At 29.3% G+C, this 20,291-nt stretch overlaps 1 protein-coding gene across 1 annotated transcript in view; it reads left to right on the top strand.

Moving 5' to 3' along the window:
- LOC129961735 (protein brother-like) overlaps positions 1–19,706 on the top strand; it is a 43,272-nt gene extending 23,566 nt beyond the window's left edge. Inside the window, exons 4-6 of the mRNA XM_056075286.1 lie at positions 7,598–7,714; positions 9,166–9,279; positions 19,461–19,706. Of these exons, the coding sequence (XP_055931261.1) occupies positions 7,598–7,714; positions 9,166–9,279; positions 19,461–19,514 (285 nt within the window). The 3' untranslated portion in view covers positions 19,515–19,706. The remainder of the gene's footprint in view (positions 1–7,597; positions 7,715–9,165; positions 9,280–19,460) is intronic.
- The last annotated feature ends 585 nt before the right edge of the window (positions 19,707–20,291 follow it).

Genomic DNA, 20,291 nt, shown 5'->3' with positions numbered 1-20,291 from the left:
AAAATAAATTGTGCATATTATGGTTTGGGATAAAAACAAAATGATGTGGCTTTAGCCTTCGATATAGAAATTACTAGGCAAATATGAAACGGGAAACAAACAACAATAAAATTTAGAAGTCATTAATTTGCATTCATCTTGAGTTTTTCATCTTCAAATTATCGTTGAAAGTCTCAATTTATTTACGAATCGACTTGACCAAACAATAGATTGTTAGGTTTTACATTAAATCAGAAATATTAAAATTAAACATTTATAAACGAAAGTTCGATTGTTAGCTTATGTATTACTGCTTATTAAAATGCATTCTGAATATGAATAGAATTGATAATAATTTTGAATGACTGTAGTATTCTTTTCTATTTTGTTTTTTGTAATAACTCACGCATTATTATTTATATAGATTAAAAAAATCGCCATGTGTCTGGAACAATACTGACTAGTTGATATACTAGACGTTGCCCGTGATGAAAATATGTTCAGCTTGTTACTGATTCACTGCTAAATAAATACCTTCCTTCCTAAACTGTTCTAATGCTTAATTTGAAGCACTGAATTTGAGGTAATGATGATGTCGTGTCCGCGTTACCACTGGAAGGGGGTGCAGTAGCTTCTGAAGGTAAAGACCCCTGAGCACCCGAGGGCAGAAGTCTGACATCTAGCTCATATGAAGATGAAATTCACACATACGTTTGCACAGCCCCTTTTTACGGGGGGCACATTCATACAGATAGAACATAGATGAAGATCAACCATACCCGAACCGGGATTCGAACCCAGGACGACCAGATCATGGGGAAGATGCGCTATCCCTATGCAAGGACGCCGGCGCTGAATTTGAAGTACTTATGGCATATGAATACATTTTAAGCACTTATGGCGTAACTAAAGCAACAAATATCATACATCAAATCATCTGTTTACAGTCAAATAATGCAACGAGAAAGCAAAAATAACTCTCCATATAAAACGTTAATGTGCGTTGAAACAGAAATCCTGCTTATTACTTATTATTGAACGGTAATAACCAAACCACCAGTAAACAAATCATCATGCGAATTGCAGGCGGCATTGAGTCCCATGCTTCGCTTAGCTAATTAATGGAACTGCAAAATATTATTGGAAATGTTCTGGAGATGATTCACCGTGTCCCCAAAAAGTACATTCAATCAAAGGAAAGGTGATATAAGAGGAATCAAGTTATAGGTTTCAAACAGAAAGTTCAATCCTTCCGCACAAATAGAAGCCATTGACAGATAATAAATCCTTTTGATTTGTTTAAGGAAATTGTACGTATCTTTGGAAAGAATTATATTATAAAAATATTGTTTCTATTATCATATGATTCAATAAATTACCTCTTTAATGATATCAATTTTATTTCCGTGCAATTCAATTTGATACATGATCTGTAACAATATATATAAATGATATATTAGAATTCAAACTTATTCATCAAAACATTCAATCGCTTATTTTTATCAACCATTAACTCTGTAGTAGGATTTTCACTTCCACTTTTATTTCGTTACATATACACTTTTTAATTTACAGTGAACTGATTCAATTGAATTAAATAACTAATAATTTTCAGCTGTATTAAATAAAGTGAATTTTTTTTAAAATGCCTCCCATACTAATCTTTTAATAACCTAAAAAAAATCAACAATCTGGGATAGCAAATTAGACTCCAGGGGCGGCCAGTATTTAATAATTCCACTCGCTGTAAAATAAACGCTCATTGAATAAACTAATCATTTACTTCTTTTTTGTAATTACAAGAAACATAACCAAATTATTCAATAGAACGATTATCGATATTATAGAGATCTTATAATATCGGAATTCATTTCTAAGTTGTAAGGTAAGACAGGACACTATCACGTGGCTGCATGATGTCAAATTTAATTCGTTACAATTTTTAAATAATAAAGATTAGCTATTATATAAGTTATCATAGAACTTTCACTTTCTAATGCTTTATAATATTTGCAAGCAAAATTTGAAGAAATTCTACGGAGTACTTTGGATTTCTTAAGCGCACAAGTTATTTAAACATTTCACTTTTATTTATACTTGCTGCCTATCTCAACCAATTGTTCACCCATTATGAGTAACATTTAGTCATTTCAACCAATTTTGGTGAACTGCATCTTATCACATCAAAAAAAGAAGCTTTCTTTTAAATTATAAATAAACATTGACTATTTTAATTAATTAACAATGTTTGCAAAGCGATGAAATTAATTGGCTAATTAGGTCTAGTTTGTGGAAACTGAGGGACTTGTTCAGAGCTTTATTTTTAAATATTGGTTGAAGCTAGCGTAGCGATTATTAATAACGCATCTCTAGATCGTAAATTTTTATATCTAATTAAAAATTAACTAAATCGAACCTATGATTGGGACTGTTTCTTTGGTTTCCTAATTAAATATATAGATAGATTAATTAGAATCTATTTAACTGATCAATTAAAAGAATAGAGCATCAATTAAACCTGCAGTTCATTTAGAATTCTGTAAACAGCTTAACTTGTTCCAAAACTAGATCATTATGTAGCCATGCTTTAAAAATTTAAATATCTAGTTTGTGTATGAGGAAGTCTTTTTCCGGAAAAAGTGACTCCATTTCAGTTTTTTGTGATAAATGCATTGTACAAAATATAGTTGATCTTGGGAAAATATTTGAAATATATTGCTTGAACCATATTAAAATTAAAGATACTAGAATTAAGTATATTAAAGATACTAGAATTAAAGAAAGATATTAGAATTAAAGAAAGATATTAGAATTAAGAAATATTATATCTGAAGTTATGATAGTTGCAAATTTAAAAAGTTTTTTACTTCCAAAGAAATGTATGATAGCAATTACCATTTGAAATTACAAATAATAATTTCAAGTATCTTTGAAGAGTAAAAAAAGAAATCAAATATTTACTTTTATTTACTTGAAACACATTAAATGTGCTTCACCAAATGAATTTTGGAATGCATCGTTCATTTTTTCAAATGAACATGTATAATACAACAAACGTTTAAATATCAGATGACATATTTTGCTTCATCGTAAATATATTGGTCTTAAAGTTTTTGACGGCCCATTAATAATTTTAAAAATCCATGGCAATGTTGAGTTTCTGATGAAGACTTGATCATATAAATCATCGAGCCTAAATCTATTTCTGTATAATATCTTATCTATGAATCACATCATAACTTCATCAAACAGTCTATTTTTGAATGTATGACGTCAACATCCAGAACCTTGTTAAAAAGAATATATATATTAGTAACTAATAAAAAAAGTGTTTAGAAAAACGTTTTCATTTTTATTTTTATTATAACAATTTTTATAATTTTTTTGATACCTCTTAAAACAAAATTCACCTTTGATACAGATACGACGAAGCGCTGAATGTTGACTTCAGTATTGCACATTTACTCCAAATCCGGCCAAAGCAATAAGCGGAAGTCTTAGATGATTACCTATTTATATCTGAGAACAAAGAAATCGTCGCCTCTGTGCGCTGACAGTTTGGCGAAACTAATTGCTTTGGCGACGGTCAATTACCTTTTTCCTGGTGAAAGATTCTACGATCCTTTCCCAGACTGATACATGTAAATCGCTAGGGGATATGTGCATATCAGAATATGACTTATTGAATTTGTGGTCTGTCATATATCATGTAATTAGTTGAGTTTTATGTCCATATTTTGGTGAATCGTTACATTATCTTAATGTAGTTGTAGCGCGTTTGTCCATTAATCAAACTATGCTTTACCATTCTTTTCGCCTGTTTGGAGATTTGAGTGATAGCCTTAACCGGGGAATTATGCAAATTTAAAATTGTCGTCGATTACGCAGTATACGTGCAGCTAATCTTCTATCAAGTTTAGAAGGTCGAAATTAAGCCATGAATATCAAAACAAATTATTTTTTATCTTGTTGTTCATAAAATTCATATATATGTGTTTCTCAGGTTTTATTGAATTTGTCTTATCACTTTATTTTATACTAAAATTCAAATAAAAACATTTTGAAAGGATAGAGTCTAATAGAGGTATAGAGAAACTTAATACAAGCAATTTTCGAAAACATACATTTATACTATATTAAAATGCTTATTTTTCTTCAGCACTTAGTTTATAATCCAGTATTATGAGTATTATTGAGGAAGCGCCAATCAAAATTTAACTAAGCTGTTGATTAACTGATAATTATATTTTCAAAATATTCGAAATAAATACACAAAGTGCACAAAATTTTAAAAAAAATTCTAGCACACTAAGAAGTGGTGAAAGATTAATAGCAAAATATCTTTATAAACATGAAACAAATGAAACTAGATAAAATATTTAAAAAGCAAGTTAACAGAAAGTATTTTTGCAAATCAGACAAAATAGAAGAAAATAAAATATTAAAAGACGTACCCATGCTTTTTTTAAACATTTGTATGTACATTCAAGTCAATTTAGCACATTTTATAAAAATTAATATTTATTTAATTTAATTTTTAATAACTAATATTCATTTGATATTTTTATTTTCTAATAAGTAGTAGTTATTACATGTTTTAACTTTATAATAATTAAAATATTTTAATAATTTGACTGTATAATAAGTAATATTTACTTTGTTTAATAGTAGTTAATTTGTATAAATATATCTCATAAGCATCTTACGAAAAAGGCATGATTTATTCATTAGATTTGGCAATAATTACAGGCATGATTGATCACATGATACCACTTCCCAAACGTTAACAGACGAGTGAAATTTAATGCATGCTTTCTTTGCAAGCAGTTAAACATGAATATCATTACGCTGTTGAACATTGTCGAAACGATGGGAAATAACAAATTTAATATGAATCATTTGAAAATATTTGAAAGTTTTGAAAGAAATTATCTCAAAGAGAAATACTTTGTATAAAAATTGATCGGTATACTTGAATACTTATTGTTATAATGAGGTACTGCATAATTATGTATTGAGAACATGATTATAACTTTAATGAGAAATCTCATACGTGTTTACTTTTCGACTTGTGATTATATTAATTTTTATTGTTAATTTTCAAATTCTGTATTTATCGCTTTTCTTGCATATTTATAACTTTATAAGTTTATTTCATTTATCTACTGAATTTATCTTTATAATTGATACCTTCAAAATCTAAAAAGTAGCTCTTTTCAGAACTAACAGATTATATTATGTAATGCAGAAAATGAAAGTATAAAAAGAATCAATTCAAGATCTTCATTAATCCATAAAGATGGGTTTTTTTTATTATAATTCCGCTAAGACGACCACAATGCTAAGTCTAAGTAATTTAAGCTTTCTCTTTATGTATCTTGAACTGCAAATTTATCTTCTGTTTTTACACTCACTTAATTTTATTCTATTGTTGAATTTGACTTTTAACTGCTTGCAAAATGAATTGAAAGATTATTTTCAAGACTAGCAAATTTTATTCTTTGTTAATTTATGTTAAATCATCAGAAGCAAATAAATTAAAATAGCCATAATTATTTGCGTTAGGATGTTTCTACTTAGGAAACCTTGGCCGACAATTAAATGAACCTCTCAGGGGTCGGCAGGGGTTAGAGAACAGGGGATAAAGCCCTTTCTATTATTAATTCATTATTTACAAATTATAGCAAATATTTCCGGAAAAATAAGAGATCGAATTATACCCCTAAATATATATTTCTATTTTCTTTTCATTCTATGGATATTTATGAAATTCTAAATCAGCTCTTAGTTGACCATGGATATATAGTTCACTAATATACAGGATAAATTTGAGGAATCATAAATAAATATTATGTAGGTCAAAGAAACATCAATAAAGCGTTTTTTTTTCAATAGTTAATGAGAAGAGAAATCCAAGGCTGATTATTACAGAAGCCTCTTTGTCAATAAATGAAAGAATACCAAAAATTGTATAAAAACAATTAATGGGATAAACAATTAATAACAAATTCATGATTTCATAACATAGTTATAGTTATAACTATAACTATAACATAATTATAGTTATAGTTATAACTATGTTATGAAAACATAGTTAACAGTTATAACTATGTTATGAAAACATAGTTAACAGTTATAACATAGTTATTAACCATCATAAATCCCATGCAACATGAAAAATTCTAGGGCTAGAGCTTCTGGGGTATTTAAAATAAGTGCTAAACCTTAAATCATACATTCTTTGAAATTGCTATCCCCGCAACTATGCTGCTGAATTGTTGTGAATTTGTAAAACGTTAAACTTAAGCTATATATTTTTATCTGGGTATTTTTTTTTCTTTGCTTAATTCACTAGCATAAAACTGTTTGTTAATATCTTTCTTTGTGTTTCTAAACCCATGTTCTGATTTTTTTAAAAATGACACGTTTTTGTATGCTTGTCCTATCCTTAAACTTTGCCTAAGGAATATTCCTGTTTATAAAATTAATATACAGATCAAATCAAATTAGAGCACAAAAAAGTTTTTAAAAAAAAAAGCAAATGGAAAATTGCGAGTACTTATTCTACAAGCTGACCAAACTAAAAGTTCCTTCTCTCTTGAGACTGCAAACAGTATATAAATATGTTTGAAAGACTGAATTTTTTTTTTAAATAACCGTATACAATACTTGAATATTTTTAAGATGCAACATTTGGAAAGTATATGATCCACTCTTTGAAAACGTTTAGGATAAGTGGGGAGTGGGTGGTATGGGTTTCTCTGCGAAAACAATCATCACTGGATCTTCTGTAATTGTCAGTTATCGATACCTCTCCTCTCATAGATCCTGAATTAATTTATATGATTTAAATACATTTTCATATACGCAGCTCAGAAACAAAAGTGTGAAATTTGTAATGCGTTGCCAAAACACCAATCAAAAGATACATGTAAAGAAACTCGTCCTATGTAATAATTTGCATATCGAGTTTGAACAATGCGATCAACTTTTAAATATCGATAATTCCTATAGATTACAATAAATATTCTTAGCTTGTATGACTTTGATCAATATCTTCATTCAATAATTGATTAAATCATTCAATCTGTTTGAATAAACATTTAGGGTAAATGAAGGATTTATTTGCTAATACGGAATACCTGCTTAATTGCTTTGTCCCTTCCTCGTAATGAGTTGACACTAGAACTTTTAAATTGCATTATAGAGAGACAATTACTTAGTCTTTTCATTTTATTTATAGGTATAAAAATTATAATAATTAAATAAAATTTTATTATCAGTTTTTTAATATTCATACAAATACAAATTGAGATTTCTATTAGTATGCATATAGGATGCACATAGTATAAACTCTGCCAATTGACAATTTGGCAGAGCTTAATAAAATCTCAATCGTCATCTTGAAAATTCGAAGAGTCAGCGTTCACATGCTGCTACGTTCAGTAGTGGCGAGGTGGTCGATGGTACACAAGAAGAATAAGTCAGCGTTTACAACTTTTGATCGTCTTGAATATAACTTATATATAGTTCGATTCCTTAAAGCCAATCAGTCTGACTGTAATTAATATTATTTTTAGCATCGAAATTAATCTCATTATCGCTTATTTGCCGACAGGTCCACCTGACCAGTAGTTTCATCATGAACGGTGTGTGCGTTAGGTGGCGGGGCACCCTGGACCTTGAAAGGCTGGATGGTGTCGGATGCCTGGAGTTTGACGAGGAACTAGCTCGGGTAAGTCTGTCACATCAAGAGAATAACCTCTTTAAAACTATACCCACTTCTTCAAGGGAATAAAGTACTTGTTGACTTTTATTTGCACATTATATAATATTCCTATCTTTGGTGACCAATTGATTTGTCGGGTTTATAGATTGTGTTTAATTTTAATTAAATATCTGATAAATTAGGATATTGATTTCATATTCATGATTCTTTGTTTATTTTGAATGTTAAATATTAAAAATTAATTATCATCTTATATTTAAAATACTTTTAATTACCGTATTACAATAGGTATTTGAAGGGTGTTGTTTTAGTGATCTTACCAATTATATTTATTGTGTACATGAACTTTTCTAATAGAATCAAGTCACTTGCTGACTCTTTATCTAATATCTAATTGCCCATTGTCTTACCTGACACTATGATTTACTTATCCCTCGTATAAAAATACATGGTTAATTCTGTCATACCGTATATTCATACCGCAAAATGATACCTCACATTCTGCTTAACTTTATATTATCACGTCTAAAAATATTTCGGTTGTAATTAAAAATGTATACAAACTTAAGCAAGAGCATTCTTTTTTATACCTTAAATTTATTTCTTGATATCTAAGAGGGTTCTGTTAATAAATTAATTAAATAAAATAAGAACGTAAGAAATTTGCTAAAGGGCATTGCCAAAGAAAATGATAAAATATGCTGAATAAAATATTTTTAGAACAGACGACTAAATATTATTAAAAATAGAGAAAAATTATTTTGATAATATTTGTGGCGAAACTTCAGATATTTATCTGTATTATGTGATGCAGCGTCTTTCAAATATCAATTTTAGAATGTTTGATAATCAGTCATAAATAAGTCTCGGCAATTGTAAATATCGTCCAAACTGGAAATGCGCGCAATGATTATTTTTGTGTGGGCGAAAAGTTGTAACTGCACTGAAATTTCCCTATAGGTGCATGAAATCTATAGTGGAAATAGAATGTCACGTGAAGTTATCGCAAAAGGGTATTGCATTTGTGAGAATGGATGTACAGATATTGACGACGCTAAGCAGGAATGAAAACTACAACCAAGATTGACGTTGGGCAGAATTTCCTTACAAAAAGCATTGAAAAATTTGTGCCACACCTTAATAAATATTTAATTAACAGTTGTAATTAGGTCGAAAAACCCATCGTACATGGAACTTTAGAATACAAATAAAGTTATTATAAAATTCCTATCGTGTTTTTATTTCCTTGAGCAGTGGAACTAACTTTTGACTCAACCCTGTACAAAAAAAAAAAAAAAAAAAAAAAAAAATCATATAATATATGGCGTTTTCATAAAAATCTAAGAATGATTTTTCTCTACCGTTTCTCGTTTTCCTTCATGTCTCTTTTCTTAATTTTAAAAATTACTAACATCGATTAAAATTGTTTGATTGTCCAATTTATTTCTCTTTACTAGGTAGAAGACGCTCGTCTTCAACAACAAATTGAAGCTTATAACAAAAGAGTTCAAGATTTAGAGGTTAAACAGAGGACATTCATGCCACCTCGAATGAAAAGACCTCGAAACGAAGTAAATATTTTTCTTTGTGATTATTTTCAAAATTTATTTTTTTCCTAGTTTATTTTCAAACAATTAAAATTAATAAGATCGGATTCAGAAATCTCCGATCTCAAAACTATGATCTTACCAAAAGAGCATCTGTCATTAGACATATAGTAGAGTCCCAATTATTTGAAATAAGGATTTCACGAATAAGGTCATTCAGAGCAATTTGAATATTCTGAAATTCAGATAAATCGATAATGCTAAAAAATTAAATTGAAAAAAAGAGATCAAACATTGGAAACTTTAATTCAAGAAACTAAATTTAACAATCATAAGCTAAAGAAAAATGTAAACATTGTAAATTTACGTTAAAAAAAAGAAATCAGAACTTGAATTATGTATAAAGATTTTATTAAACTAATAACTTCTAAAATTACTTTAAAAAATTAACGTATCATCTACCCTATTTCAATTCTTGAAAATAACATCTTTCAATTAAGAGAAGACACTTCAAGCTCATAAATTGTACTCTCATTACTATTTTTCCAATTTTTACTTTTTACTTTTATTTCTCCTAAACTGATTTGGATATGTGAATTTTAGTATTATTATTATATTCGCATAAATGGAATTACACTACATAAATATAATGGCATGTTCACCTCGGCTTATTCCGTCTCCTAGAAAGGGGTAGGAAAGAGTATACCGATTCTCTCCCTCCCATAGAAAATAAGTCTAAAAACATTGCCTTCTTTATATAATATTCTTTTCTATGATATGAAGCTTTGTTCATACCTCATTCAAGTAAGCTCTAATACAAATTACCAAAATTGAAGAAAATTAAGAAAAATTTGCTTCAAGAAAGATCAAATAATCTTATTCAAATTGAGCAAATGATTAACTTCAACAAATTATTGATAATTTAAAACGTGAAATTCGTTGAAGGAATATGATGAGAAATTAAACAGGAAAAAACAGCTTTATGGAATAAATCGAATCTTCCAGGAATGCATGCTCAAACTGAAAGTCATATAAACTTAAATATTCACAGAAAATGTAATGTTTTAAAAGAACGCGGTAATTAGGCCTTATTATTTTTTCATTTTTATAACCATTTAATATTAAAAGGGCTTTTTTTTTACCTGAAGACCTTTCAGAATATACAAAAAACTTTTTTTAATTAATATTATTTTCTCAATATATAAGCGTAACATCTTAATCAAAGAAGAAAAGCTAAATGACAGGGCAACAATTAAAATTTAATGTACCCTAGCATTTTAATATTTTAACATAACTTTTTACAAAGCTATAATTCGGATTTAATAAAGATGAATTTCCGTTTGAAAATTAAAATTTAATGACTACTGTTCATTTCCGTATCCCGAAACAACTACTTTTCGACGTTTCTACTAAGGGTTGAAACACGGTAGGATGAGCAGATTTTCAGAATTCTTCTTTATTCTTCCTTCTTGATTTCCATCCCATTAGATACTTCTTCGCTCAATTTTTTTCCACTTATATGTGAATATTGTATAGTTGCTGACCATATTACATACTATTTGCTGTAACTCGAAATTGCGTATTGATTGCTCATGTGGCTAGCTCAGGAGTCAACAAAACTATGAGGAGTGGCACGTTGAATATTTTATAATAGCATTAAATGTAACCAACATTATATACAACTGCTAATCTCAAAATGTTGTCGAAAAATTCAATAACAAAAAAGAAATCTTTTAACATTAACAATTATTATCTATACTTATAATAAAGCTCAATATGTGTGTGTGTGTGTGTGTGTGTGTGTGTGTGTGTGTGTGTGTGTGTGTGTGTGTGTGTGTGTGTGTGTGTGTGTGTGTGTGTGTGTGTGTGTGTGTGTGTTGGCGCTCTACAGGCCAGGTCATTTGACATACAGCTATCAAATTTGGTACATGTATACCTTAGAGGTCGGGAATGTGCACCTGGGTCCCTTTTTTTGAAATTTTAATTAGAATTTTAATTATTAATTAAAAACTAACTTTCCCGCCAAAAAAATCTTCTATTTTCCCCACCGCCAACTTTTCCGCCAAAAAAAATCTTCCATTTTCCCCACCGCCAAATGAGGAAGGCTTTATTTTTTTTTTTTTCTCCCAACAGTAATGAGGCTAGGGTTACCATTTTTCGGCGGATTATTTCAAACGATTCTGTTTATTTTCTTAATGTTTTATGCATTTAAAATGAAACATTGTTAATTAATCCCTGTTTCAGATTCATTCTGAAGTACTTTTGAATTAAAATAACACAGAATAAAGGAAATTAAAAATGTCTAATCTGCATAGCGTTACCCCAACTGGCGTAGAAAAATTCACGCATTTGCGTTACGTAAGTGGCGAAGAAAATTCACGCATGCGCATTGCATTCTGATTGTTGCCATGACAACCATTATCAACGGATGATTTAAATTATTTTTAGGTTAGTTGCATGCTTTTGTAAATAAATTGTATTTATGTTAGTTATATATTTTTTGTATATGCTTATAGTTTTAAGTACATCGTTTTTGAAGTAGTTTTTTTTAACCTGTTTTCAATTATTCAAATTATTTTTAGGTTAGTTGCATGCTTTTGTAATTAAATTGTATTTATGTTAGTTATATATTTTTTTGTATATGCTTATAGTTTTAAGTACATTGTTTTTTAAGTAGTTTTTTTAAACCTGTTTTCGACCGATTATTTTAAACGATTCATTTTATTTTTTTAGTGTTTGATGCATTTAAAATGAAACATTGTTAATTAATAGATCTGTTCATGATGAATCTGAGAAATTTTTGTTGACAAATTCTTGAGATATTACATAAATTAAGAAAGATATTCTTTAGTGCCCATAAAGTTTAAACGCTCAGTGACTCTATCAGTAATCATATTATTAAAAAAAATGCTTTGTTTCAGTAAAAAATATTATTATATTAATTGCAGATTAATCATTTACACTTTAATTTAAAGCATAAATTCTACGAGGGGTAACAGAAAATTAGAGAGATACATATCACGTTATGACTGAAGGCCTTTATAATATTATGAGTGAATTATATGACTATCAAAATTTGAAGTTTTAAAATATTTTGCTGAAGAATCAATTAAAGTTGGAATTGCGTAAAATATTTAATGGTACGACCGGAGTTTAACCCCCTGATTGGCCAAATTTTTAAAAATCGCCAACAACGGCCTTGCGAAATGTTCAAAAGCAAAGGAGCAGATGTTCAATCATAGTGCATAATAAAGATTGCTAGCTTTGGCGCGTTATCGCCAACTTGGCGAAGAAGGGGGTTAAACTCCTGTTCAAGCTATTTAATTATTAAAATTTAAACGAACATTAAGATTGGCGAACCGGCTGGTCGCCAAAGGCGGCTAGTTATTTCATAAAATAGGGAATTACCAAATTCTGAAAATGTAAATATTCGATTTATTCATCATAGAAAGGCCTTATTTTGGCGCCTTAATATAAGTTGTCCTAAAATATTTTACTGTGAATTAGTACTTTCTTTCTCGACAATATTGCAAGTTATCCGCAATTTTTATGACTCCTAAATTCGAGTTCACTTTGTTGTTCTCTTCCTCTTTCATCTTTCCCTCACCTGTATTTTTACTAAATAAATGTATCCAAACGCATGCGCAAAAGCATTAGGAGAGGGGGGGGGATCAAATCCGTTTCAATCCGGTATCATCAAATTTGTTTTGAAAAAAAAAATCTAAAGCAAACGGTGTGTTTTGTGCATGTGTAGGTGAGTATATTTTCCTTTTTTTCCCCAGTCTGTGTATAGAAAGAATGCCAACGATGTGCTTCGTGCACGGTGTTGGGGTGGAATGCCGTACCAAATGTGTATAGAAAGATATGTTCTGAAATCTTATTTATTATATACTTATTTTAAGTCCACAATAATTATTAAAAAAGCATACACACATACCTCCTAGACAACATAGCTAATATCTTTCGTTCTTTCTTTGCATTGGGGTATTTAAATTTTCTTACTTCATAGCATGAAATGTATAATTGTTTCTTTTTATGTTTCTTAAATTTCAAAACACTGAATGTGAGACTAAGCAGAATAATTAAATCGCTTAAGAGCCATTTTATTTCTACCTATTACATTGATTAAAAATACCTTTATATAACATATATTCGAGAAGACGTCGTTTAAAACTAAGCATGTGAACAATGGACATTCAATTCACAGAGATTTAATTAAATTCCAAAGCAAGACGTCACAATAATAGAAAAAAAATAAGATTTTTTCAAAAAAATCAAAGTTAAAATTTCAGCAAAGCAATAATAAACTTCCCCAAAAGATTAGATTATTACAATAAAATTAATATTTTAATTTATATCCATTATAGTGATTCGATTTTAAATATCACAATATATACAATAACGAGAGTTTCTATTTTGTTATTAATGAATTTGTAATGAAAATGAAAAAAATGAGGGAAAAAACATGCTGTATGATTATCCAGAAGGACACATTTGTCTTGGCTGGTCCGTGAGTGCTTTGAATAAATAGGCAAATAGAAAACTTAACAACAAATTTATTGCAGATTCGTTCAAGTTACTCTTCTCAGTAACTCCTTCTCCTCCAACTGCCAACATTCGAATGACATCACTCTTTTAATTACACTCGCGCTAGTTGTCTAGCGCCATCTATGAACGTTTATTTCCTAACGCTTCAAAATCCAATCACTACAACATTATAAATGCTATAAATGTCATAAGATTTTACTAACTTATTTAAAATTTGGAATTTCTAATTTTTTTAAAAACATTGCTTAGTATTACAGATGTAATATTATGCTAAAATGATCATTAAATTTTATCATAAAGCATATCTGTACCAAAATATTATACAACCGAATAAAATAGTTTTATGCATTTTGAATTCAATATTTGATATTACGTCATTCTAGTTAGCATATTATTTAAAAATAGTCTCTTAAACGACGTATTAAAGAAGTTTTACTTTACTTCCTTTCCACAGGATAAATTAATAATCGAATTTCCAATCTCTCGTCGAATCACATTATACAAGAAAATCATTTCGGACCTTCTTCGAAATACTACAAAAAAAAACTTTCCTGTAAAATGAGATATCTCTCTTGAACATACCCTCTCTTAAAAGGCAGTGACAAAAATAAAATATAAAAAAATCGGGAAGAATGAAACGGAAAGGATGGCTCAGTTTTCAAACGATAATTTTTTGTCCCATCGACCATCTGCTTCGGAGCTACCACAATCGCAGCAGTCCCGAAGAAGGCATTGGAACAAAACCCTCCGCAGTGTCATACAGGGGAGTAAAATAAAATGAAAAAAGAATCCGCGTACATATTTTTTGCATTGTTATTTCACACTTCCCTTTTTAAAAGGGTCGCGATGATCATAAAAGGTGGTTAAGGTGCAAATGATAGGTAATGAGTCGATGGACGCGTGGCGTTGGAAGACACGGACAGCTGCGATTCGCACCCTTGATTCAAAAAAATGAATAAAATGGAACAGGATTTTGTGATTTGTCTGCGCTTTAAATTCTCCCTCTTATAAAAAATGTAATTAGCTACAATTTCTCACTCGCTTTGTAGTTTCTGTCAGGAATTATATTCATGGTAATACTTCAAACTAGGCCTTTGCTTTTGTTGTTAGTTTGCTTATAATTTCTCTCAGTTAATGCTAATTCCACATAATAGCAACGGCATAGCTAGGGTACCAGCTTCTTCCCGCGGTTTTAATTTTTTTGTACCCAGCCGACATCAGAAGTTTAGTAAAAGCCGTTGATTTTTATCGTGACTATTTTAAGCCAAGTTTTTTACACTGTAGCTTCTGATGGTAAAACCCCTGAGAACCCGAGGGCAGAAGTCTGACTTCTAGCTCATATGAAGATAGCACACACACACTCGCTTGCACAACTCCTTTTCACAGAGAGTCTCATTCACGCACCTCACAGATAGAACACAGGGTAAAGAACAACCATGAGCGAACCAGGATTCGAACCCGGGACGCCTAGATCAAGGGAAAGACGCGCTACCACCATGCCAGGACGCCGGCAGAAGCCGTTGATGCCCAGGACATTATATTATTTTTTTCTCTATCTTCATGATATTTTATTTTTTTAAAAAAAATGAAATAAACGCTCGAATATTCTGCCCAACAACGATCTTAAAACTCATCCATAACCCCCCACACACCTCCTCGATTACTGCGCTACTGTGTTATAGAAGAATTCCAATTATCTATCAAATCAAAAGTCCAGCACTCCATTTTCTTTATTTACTTGATAAGACATTTCATGCTCAATTCTTTGTATTTTTAGTTTTATCCGTTTATTTAAATCTTGGTTTCATTTTAGAGCTGCTTCTCGCATTACTTTCTATGAATATTTTACAATGATTTTTTTGGCGCAACATAGACAACATCATGGCTCTTGCGCCAGAAAAACCCAAACAAACAAAACAGTTATCAGAAGATAAATTATCCCACTCGATATTGGAATTTATATTTAAAAAAAAGTTAAAACTGTCAAAACTGGATGAATAATATTCTGAGAATTGTAAATGATTTTGATGAGTTTCTCCTCAGCGGAAAAAGTATATTCTTATTCGCAAGTGGTGTGTCATTGCATTGATCTACTAATAAATTTTCATTATTTTACACATGTTTGTACGTAATACGCTTAACTAATTTGTGATTTCTTTTCAATGTATTCTTAAAATATTGACAGTTTTCTGTACTTCTGTATTGACACGAAGCTACAATTATAGTCATAAATCATTACATTTATGAATTATTGGGTTTACATGCATGCGAAGGTTCAGACTGACTGATGGTCAACAGTTTGATGGATTTGGTTTAAAATTTGATAAGTATCTTTATTTTCGATGCTAAACCTGTGTACCAAACTTTATTTATTTAGCTTTTTACTTTCAGTAGTTAGTGATATCACTTGTATTCGATGAGCTAGACATTCAGATTTCTTTTCAATGGATTTCGTTCAAAATTTGATGAAAAACTATAAATCTGATAGTAATTCCATATACTAAATTTCAGACAATACTATATCTCAAAGCATTTTTGATATATAGTATTCATAGATAACTCAAAACTGACTGACAGACATAATGTCTAGAAATGTGTATTTCGGGCTCAGGGAATTCTGAAAAGTGGAGATTCATCCGTAGTCAACGATTTCGTCATCCATAGTCAAAGATAAAAACGCAGAGAATTCCTAAACTACAAAAGATTAATCTGATACATCATTATATTTCTTTGGGTTGACAGTATAAGTTTAATATAAATATGTTTCTATTTTGGTGTGCCATATGAAACTAAAAAAAAGTAAAAGGGTTTCATGAGTAATATCTTTATTTATATACTTCACCATCGGCTTTAAGAATTTCTCCCTCCAAAATGGGTATTCCCCTCCCCATTTGTGGATGTTTTATCTGTGTTTTCGATCGCTTCACAGGGTGAGGGGTTTGTTATTCTAGATCTCTATCACAAGATATATGTGTTGATGGGTTCTTTGTCAATGCTGCTCGAAGGCAAATTTATCCTGACAGGCGAAAAAAAATTATCATCTTTTTATCGATGTAGCTAGATAGCTCCAGTTCAAAAAAAGTAGTTATGGAAAGTTTTGTGTCATTTTTAATAGTAAAAATATATATATATATTGGTCTTATTCTATAATTTTATATCTGGGAACTTTTTTTTTACATAAATGGATTTATATCATTAATGAAGGCTTTAATAGAATATCAATTAAAAATAAAATTTGCTTTTTCAAAGTTTCTAGTTGAGATACGCTAGGATTATGATTTTGAACCAAATGCAGTGTGCCAGCTCGATTACGTTTAAAGTACATCGTATATAAAATTGCAATCAAAATTATCAACTTTAAGCATATCTCTTTAATTTCTTCACTTGTTTCATATTAAAACATTTTAAACATAATTAAATTTCATATTGCTCAGTTTTAAAATGGTTTTTCGACTTTAAATATTTAATATTCTGAATATTTCTGAAGTATTTAGTACAATCAATCAGATCTTTGAATATAGCATCCGAAGAAAAAGAATGCTCCATGACTTTGCAAAATTCAAATATCTGTATACCTATTTCGTTAAATTCAAAAAATTATCTTTTTGCCTGCTTATAGCGATATTTTTAATTCAATTTTCATAATACTTTCTTAAAAATAAATTCGATTTAAATATTTTCCTACTACGATTCGTAATACACTTAATTCGTAATACACTATACTTCGTAATACACTTATCCTCTCATGTGCGAAAGGTTTAAGTTTAAAACTACTTTTTCCTCTTGGGCGTATGCCACAGGCATAGCTGTGCGGGTATTGCGAGTATATATATATATAATTTATGATTTTTAAATAAGTAAAATGCATGGATATTTGCATTCAGCGTAAGTGGCAACGCCTGCTGAAGCAGTAATTGTAACTGCGGTCTTATTATTATTGAAATGGATAAATTGCGATTTTTAGCAGCAAAGTCTGTCATGCCAGTCCTCTAATGCCAGAGAGTTACAGTAAATAAATATCGAAAAGCCTCAGTAAATGAAAAAAAAAATTGAAAATAGCGCTTATGAAATACAGTTTGTTTTAATCAAAACTTTAAGAGAAGAAATTTCTTAGTGATTGAAAGTCAACTTGCTTCAAAGGTTTAGTCTAAGAATTGAAAACTCAAACAGTGCTTGAGAATATGTTCAGTGTCATTTTCTGGGTTACAGGAGAGATAGTCAGGATTGTTATAAATCCAAAAGGTTTTTATAAATTGTGCTGCGGTATTTATTTTATTTAATTTCATAGCATAATGATGAAATTCGTATATGTGGAAAACTGCCTCACATATATGAATATTTTTAAAAAATTACCTCTTCCTATTGACAAATTTTGACCAAAATATGATAAAAATCGTCAAATTTAGTTGACTACACGCCAAATTTTATTCATTTAGATGATTTTTGAATTAATGTGTTCACATATAAAAAGACGGATGGACTCACAGGCTAAAAGTGTGTTTTTCATAATTCAAGGACATTTAAAACGTGAAGATTCAACCAAATCTCGTATATTTTGATGATTACAGTACTTTGCTGATGCTTACATAATATAACTGGAAAGTAAAAATTTGATCATTTGAATTGCAAAAAACTTTTTAAACTCACTTTTTTAGTGTACTAAATAACAGATTGTTCTAATTTTAATTATTTTCTACTTTTTAATTTTAAGATTTTTGTAAAATCTCAATAGTAGCTGACACCATTGGTCATCTATTATTAAATTAAAATTTAATTTAATTAATAAATAAAATTACGTTCCCAAAATTTTGAATAGAATATTGTTATAGATAATACATAATTTCAATACTTTATTCCATTAAGACTAGAAAGAAAAATGCGATTGGAAAATTCAATCCTTAAAAATATGAAAGAAAGCAAATTAAGTAAATATTTTTTTTAATACGTAAGTTTAGTTAAAACACTAATTTTTAACCATTTAAGTGCGTTCGACGGATTTACAAGTTAATCCAAATCTTCATTTTGGAACGATCGATGTATAATAAAAATGAAATCTTAATCGCTTTATTAAGATTTTTTTTGCAAAATTTACTATGCAACCATTTGTATTGCGTTCAACGAGTACATGCATCATTGCTTGACTTTAAAAAATAAATTCCACAGTTAAAGGGTTAAACAGCTTTTATTTTATTTCTTCTTCTTTTTCCTTCGCTTTTTGTAGTATGCTCTTTTTACTTATGATGCGTTAACATACCCAAATAGGGGTTTTACATCAATAAATTTCATCAATCAACCAATCAAGTTTCCCGCTATCAAATTAGATATAGTATTATTTTTGTATTAAAAAATAAAACTTGACTAGTATTTATTCGAACAATAATATCATCATTTAAAAACTACTAAGCCTTCAATTCATTGTTTAAAAAACTAGGGAAGAATGGATAATAATATTTTTTTAATTTTCCTTTGAATTATCTTTTAAACTGAATTATCTTTCATACCATTGCCATTGCTGTTTCTCTTCATTACATTAGAGCTGGTATTTTTATTCCAAAGGTTCTGTATATACTTCATTATGATTCAGTAGTTTTATATACTCTTAAAATAATTACTTTGTAAATTATTAACTTATTAATATGGAATGTTTTTCTAATTAGGTTACTGCTATTGAAGAGACAAGTCCAAGCAGTTCGGGATCCATAAGCAACTAACAGAGTTGATATTTCTTTGTACTTGCCTTCAGACGTGTAAATATGTGACAATTTCAAAATTCTGACTTCGAAATCTTCTACCTGATTCTCAGAAAGAACTGTAAATAAAACTGAATGTTAAGTTTTAGATATCTTATATGTATTCTTTAATTTAAAATAAAAGCTCCTAATAAATTTATGTTTAATTTATCACTTGAAATTAATTTATTGCTATCTCATTTATTACTTGTTATTCTGTATTCAGGGAGCAATAAGTTCATTTGATTTTAATTATTTTTAATATTTTGAATTGTGTTACCTATATTAATTAAAAGTAATTTTAATTTCATAAAGTAAAATATTTTTTTAATTATTATCACTGAAATTAAACTGAGTATCTCGTTCAAATTATGAATATGAGCTTTCTCGTTATTAGAGAAATACACATCAAATAAGCAGATGAATTTACTAATTATGACTTTAGGTGTCTTGAAATGATGCTTGGTTATGTTCACTGTCTGCTGTGTTGGTTGGTAATGTACTGGTATATCAATAAAAGTCAGGACATACTTCAGCTAAAGCGAGAAGAGAACTATTTAGTGGCACCTTGCTTTTTTACTCTTGCCAACAATGGCGATATATGAGCAGATGGTTAAAAAAACTCAATAACAGTTTTTGGAATAACTTTAAGACAAAACCTCAGAAAATTAACAAAATGTTTAAAACTTTATTTGGAGATAACAAACTGAAAAAAAAAGCACTTCTTTTCAAATAAATTAAATGTATCGGCAAGACACA

The sequence above is a fragment of the Argiope bruennichi genome, chromosome 2 (assembly GCF_947563725.1).
Source record: "Argiope bruennichi chromosome 2, qqArgBrue1.1, whole genome shotgun sequence".
In the NCBI taxonomy this organism is placed as follows: domain Eukaryota; kingdom Metazoa; phylum Arthropoda; class Arachnida; order Araneae; family Araneidae; genus Argiope; species Argiope bruennichi.
Note: the sequence above shows the minus strand (reverse complement) of the source record. Positions and strands in the feature narration are given on the sequence as shown.